The sequence below is a fragment of the Octodon degus genome, unplaced genomic scaffold (genome assembly GCF_000260255.1).
Source record: "Octodon degus isolate 3935 unplaced genomic scaffold, OctDeg1.0 scaffold00221, whole genome shotgun sequence".
Classification (NCBI taxonomy): Eukaryota; Metazoa; Chordata; class Mammalia; order Rodentia; family Octodontidae; genus Octodon; species Octodon degus.
Window position 1 is genome coordinate 3,317,307 of NW_004524797.1, and position 5,441 is coordinate 3,322,747.

A 5,441-nucleotide genomic window follows, 5' to 3' on the forward strand; every position below is an offset into this window, starting at 1 on the left:
CTTCTACTATTTCTGAATTATTCCAGTACTGCTTCCAGTTCTACAAAGATGCCTCAAAAATTCACAATAAACACCCATGTTATTTGTATGTGAAAGCTCCATTATTCCAAAGTACAACTACATAGCTCAATGAAAACCCCCATCAGGAAGCCTAGAGGGAGAATCGCCATGAGTTTGATTCCAATCTAAACTGCATACCAAGATTCTATCTCAAAAAAAAAGAAAAAGAAAAAGAAAAAAGAAAAACACCCATGAGCAGTTACAGAAAACATTTCTTTACCCTTTAAAACCCAAAACACCAGGAATCCAACAAAGCTGCCCCACAAAAGACAGAGCAGCCAAAGGCAGCAAGCCAACTAGTAGGCAAAGCCTGAGGCTGTCCAATTGTATTCTTCTGATTTTATCTTACTACCTAATGAATTAATGATTTGAAGTTAGCTTGGAGTTGACACCTAATAGGTGAATGGGTGCACTCAGTAAGTATCACATGCATTAAACACCTTACTCGGACAATCCCATTTAATGGTTGCCAAACCTAAAAATAATGCAAAAAAAAGGAATGATTTCCATTGGTATAGATAGGAAAACAAGTTTGATTAGATAAAAAGAACTTGCCAGGCTATCACAAGTAATAAAGTCTAACTACAGTACCAGTAGGAACAACTGTGATGCCTGTACTTTTCCAACCAAAGTGCCACCTTTGTTCAGTTTGAGAATTTTAAGGCTTAAAAAAAAACCTGCTTTAGAATCATGAAGCATCCCTTTGGTTAAGTCACAGAGGCAAAACCTAGACAGTAGGGGAAGCTTTAAGAAATGACCACACTGGGCTTAATTTCAGTAGTCACAGGAGCCCCACTCTCCCCAAAGCAGTCCCCCACCCATCCCATGAACCTACTCCCACAGTAACAATACAAATGCTTGACAACTTGCTTCTTACAGTGATATTCTTGATGATCTGCTGTACCAAGATGGCATTAGTCAACATGTGAGTCCTTAGGGGAGCATGCTGAAGCAGCAGGCGAAGCAGTTGGCCAACAACAGGCAGCTCCTCAGGTCCAACTCTGTTCACCCGTAGGCTCTGCAGCATCAGCCTAAGGACTCGAGGCAGGAGACCCAGAATGGAGACACAGGCCCCCCACAGCTTGTCCCTACAACAATGCAGACAGACAAACGAGTCAGAGAGCCAAAATACATACATGAAAAGTATCCTTTTTACATTCTCTAAGAAATACATTTATTTATAAAATATGACAAACCATAATGAAGGGGAAATGGATTTCATCAGAACTAAATAAGCAAATCCAGTGAACAACTAGCTGCCCTCCCCTAATCTATGGGTTCCCAGATGCCTAGCAAAGAGCACTGTCCTGGACTTAAGAACATTCTTGAACCCTGATCATATAATACAAAGAAACAGCCAGAGAAAAGAATGATCTATGCATATAGTTCTCCCCATTGACTAACATTATACAACTATTATACAATGCAAAAGATAACAGAATAAAGATATCCCACTGGTAAAGAGAAAAAAAAAAAAAAACAACTCATGGAAACTTTAAGCCTATGAAGTGGAGGAGCCTCTTTAATATTTTAAGAGAACAGGGCAGACCTTCAGATAGAAAGATACCTGTCTGGGGCCAAAGTTTTACAAAGTAGTAAGAGGACCATTACTACAACCCTAGCGTACAGGATGTCAGAAATAGTAAACTGAAAAATCAATAAGCAAAATTCTCAGGCTGGGGAAGATAGCTCAGTGTTACAAGCACCTGCCTGAAAAATGCAAGGACCCAGGTTAAATCCCTGGTACCACATGCCATGTAGGCCCCAATATCCCGGGTGTGCCCTGACAGCCACTGAGACTGGCGGTGGTAGCACACCCTTGCAATCTCAGCACTGGGGAGGCTGAGACAGGAGGATCACTTTGAGTCCAAGCTGTGTAGCAAGATCCGGTACCAAATAAATAAATAAATCATTAAATTTTTTTTAAAAAATTCTCTTGATCATATAGAACAGGAGCAAAACAATGTTTATAGCTGAGGCAGATTAACTTGTATAGTTATAACCTAACCACATTCTGCAAGAGAATTACACAGCATTTTCACTTGCAGGAACCCACAAAGTGCTTAAAGCTGTTTTGTTTGAGCTTCTGTATGAGAAATGCATAGCCCTGCAGTCCTGAAATTTTTCTATGTGAACATTACTACCTCTGTCTAGATGTAGCAGCCCTTTCACCATAAAACCAAGGTCTTTAACTTCACACATAGCAATTCTATCTATGACAGATAATGAATCCATTCTAGAACAACCAGACCCTCTTATTAAAAGGTCTTTATTCAGCGTGTTGACTGATGCAGACCCATGCTGAGGCAGCTATAAGCAAGGAGAAAAGAGAAAGCCAAGCTGCAGAAACAGCTTATAATGAGACAATAGCACAGAAATAGAAACTATAAAATCTAGGTGAAAAAGAAAAGAAAATAAAGCTGTTTTGGTTCTGACTGGATTTCTAATACCAGTGCTTGTTTTTAGAAGTAATTTCTATAGTGGTCCAATATACAGTGAACAGTCACTTAATGATAGGTATACACTCTGCAAAATGTATCATCAGTCAATCCCATCACTGTGTGACTGTATTCACACAAGTTAGATGGTGTGGTTCAATCACTGTGCACAGGTTCTGGATGCAATCAAAAGATGAAGGAAGTGCAAGCTGTTAGGAGGTTGCTAATAGAATACTCTTCAGTGTTTTACAAGCATGCACTCTAAAATAACAGTTAACTAGAGTCCATTCAATACATAAACCAGTAATAGGTATTTATTGTGCTGTACATAATTGTGCATGCTATAGTTTTATACAACAGTGGATAAGTCTGCTTATATCAGCATCATCACGAACACATGAGTAACGTGTTGCACTATAATGTTACAATGGTCTTAATGACAATAGGTAACAGGAACTTTTTTAATGTAGCAGTTACTTAATTAGGTTTTTAGTAAGAAATTTGAACACTAATTTATGAGGATAAATTCCATTTGTCAGAGCAAAAAAAGGAACACAGGTAGCCCTGGAGCTGAGGAACAGCCGATCTTTGCTAGAATTTGTGAGTCCACTGCTTTCTGATCCACCTTGTGCTGCTTGGAAATCTGGTATCTCTTCTTCAACGTCAAAGATCTCGCCCTCCTGGTGTTTTGCATTTCCACAAGCTGCTGCTGCTTCTTGAAATAAGCATCAGTGAGGTATTTCAGGATTTTCATTTTGCTGATATCGATTTTTGTGGAGGTGGCAATGATAAATTATTTTGTAGAGGAACACAAGTTAAGAGATCTAGTCACAAGTAGCAAGACACTGGCCAACTGCTTCAGGAAGACCACTGTCTTGCCTCTGTAAAAACCTGTGAAGACGATCAAGATGGTGCCAGGAGTGATGCTAGCCCAAAGTTTCCTCACATGGTGACTGAAGGGTTTCTTGCCATGGCTCAACAGCTTTCGGGGCACATCTTTAGTAGGGTAGTATCTAAGCATTCTTTGAAGCTTAACCTCCCCGTAACCACCATTCTTGTCACCACTAATTGGTTTTGTGATAGTAGCAAGAACTTTCTCCTTTTTCTTCTCAACCTTTAATTTAGCAGCTGTGTACTTTTGTACAATGCCTTTCTGGAATACATAGCAGATCAGGAGTATCTATCAATTCCTCTAAATAGGACAGGATTTTGGCTGCAGTGGGGCTGCCCCTTCTTGGACATTTTTGCCTTCACCTTACCCTTTTTACCAGTGCCACTGGTAGCAGTCTTCCTGGCTTTGCGTTTCTTTTCTTTAGTGTCTGGCTTCTGTTTTTTCACCCGCCATCTTGCAGAATGGGAAAGAGCAGCAACTTTTCAACTCCATTAACTTCTTTTTCCGCGAGTGGTGGGGGTGGAACCCAAGGCCTCATTCATGCTAGGAAAGTACTGTACTCCCTTCTAGATTCCAAGCCCTCCCTTTTAATCTGGGACCTCCACTACATATGCATCCTTGCTGACTACAACACTGCTATGCAACACACAACTGTTCATTTTCCACCCTTATTAACAGAAGCAGATTTCAAATAACTAAATATAAACTTCTACATCCCAGAAACACTGGCAGAGTTCAGAGATACCCAGTAGAATAAAGAACTTAATACAAGATTTTAGGGTTAGAATTTTCAATCATCAAGGATGTTGAAAACTGAAGGATTAGATCTGAAATTTGAGAGGGAAGGAGCTTGAAACAGGCTCCTGTACTCAGTGGGAAGCTAGGAAAACTAAAATGTGAAATTGCTCATAGTGTTGCATACATCTCCAGAACTTCCACAAGAGATACATTTAGAGGAATGGTATACAACCCACACACAGGAAATTTGTTCGGCCATGTGAAAAACAATCTTCAGAGTCTGACTTGCTCTTAAAAACAAGGAAGAATTCACACACCGAGGGAAGTGGGAGAGGAATTTCAAGGCAATACCAATAAACCATGAACAAGCAAGAATGATAAACTGCTAAGAATGTAAAAATCTAAAAAAAAAAAAAAAGTTAAAAAAAAAAAAAAAAGAATTCTTACTGAAATAATAGGTACAGCTAAAAGAATTAGTGAACAGGAAGATGTTAAGAGGCAAAAAAGACAGAATAAAAAGCTCCTTATATTGAAAAAGAGGTGTTAGACATGACCAGAAACAATGGAGGAAGATGACAGAACTTACAACAGAACACTTTCAGGAGGAAAGGGAAAAACTGAGTCTTCAAATTAAACACAAGAAACCTATAAAAGGATCTCTGGATAAAGAGCCAAGAAGAAAGAGAAGAAACTGTATTTAAGGTTCAGTGGACACATTTCTAAACAATATAAGTTAATTACACCATTTTAGCCAGTATTTGTAAAATCAACTGTATCTGGTAAGCTGGCAATCTTGCCAATTATGATCTCACAAATACCATCTTCATTAGGAAAGGGAGTAGGCCAAAAAGAAATTTTAAGTATCTCAAACTCTGACTATCAACACTTCCTGTGGCTATTGCCATCTTGAAAGATGTATACAATCCTGGTAGTATCAACATTTGCCATTATCCAATATAAAACAGTTCTAAAAAAGAGATCAGTATTATACACATTGAATTTTATTAAATCAAGTCATATAAAGTCAAAGCATACTGCTCCCTATGAAACTACAAAAGATTTGAAATTTCAGATCAAAATGTTAATAAAGGGGTTGTATTTAAAGTGCCAGGAAATGACAAATAGCAATGTACATAGTTCCTAAGTATAGAGCTTATAAAATCTTTAGAACTTTGAATTCCTTGTAGTTTATAAAGCCTTCTCTTGAACTACCAGAGATTTATCCATAAGAAATATACCATCAAATCTACATTCATAATCTGTCAAATTTATAATGTATTAGAATAGAATACATGTTTGTTTTTTTCTACACA

At 38.3% G+C, this 5,441-nt stretch overlaps 1 protein-coding gene across 1 annotated transcript in view; it reads right to left on the minus strand.

The window, feature by feature from the left end:
• Window positions 1-236: 236 nt before the first annotated feature.
• Tex10 (testis expressed 10) overlaps window positions 237-5,441 on the minus strand; it is a 58,749-nt gene continuing 53,544 nt past the window's right edge. Inside the window, exon 11 of the mRNA XM_004645243.2 lies at window positions 237-1,148. Within this exon, the coding sequence (XP_004645300.1) occupies window positions 842-1,148 (307 nt within the window). The 3' untranslated portion in view covers window positions 237-841. The remainder of the gene's footprint in view (window positions 1,149-5,441) is intronic.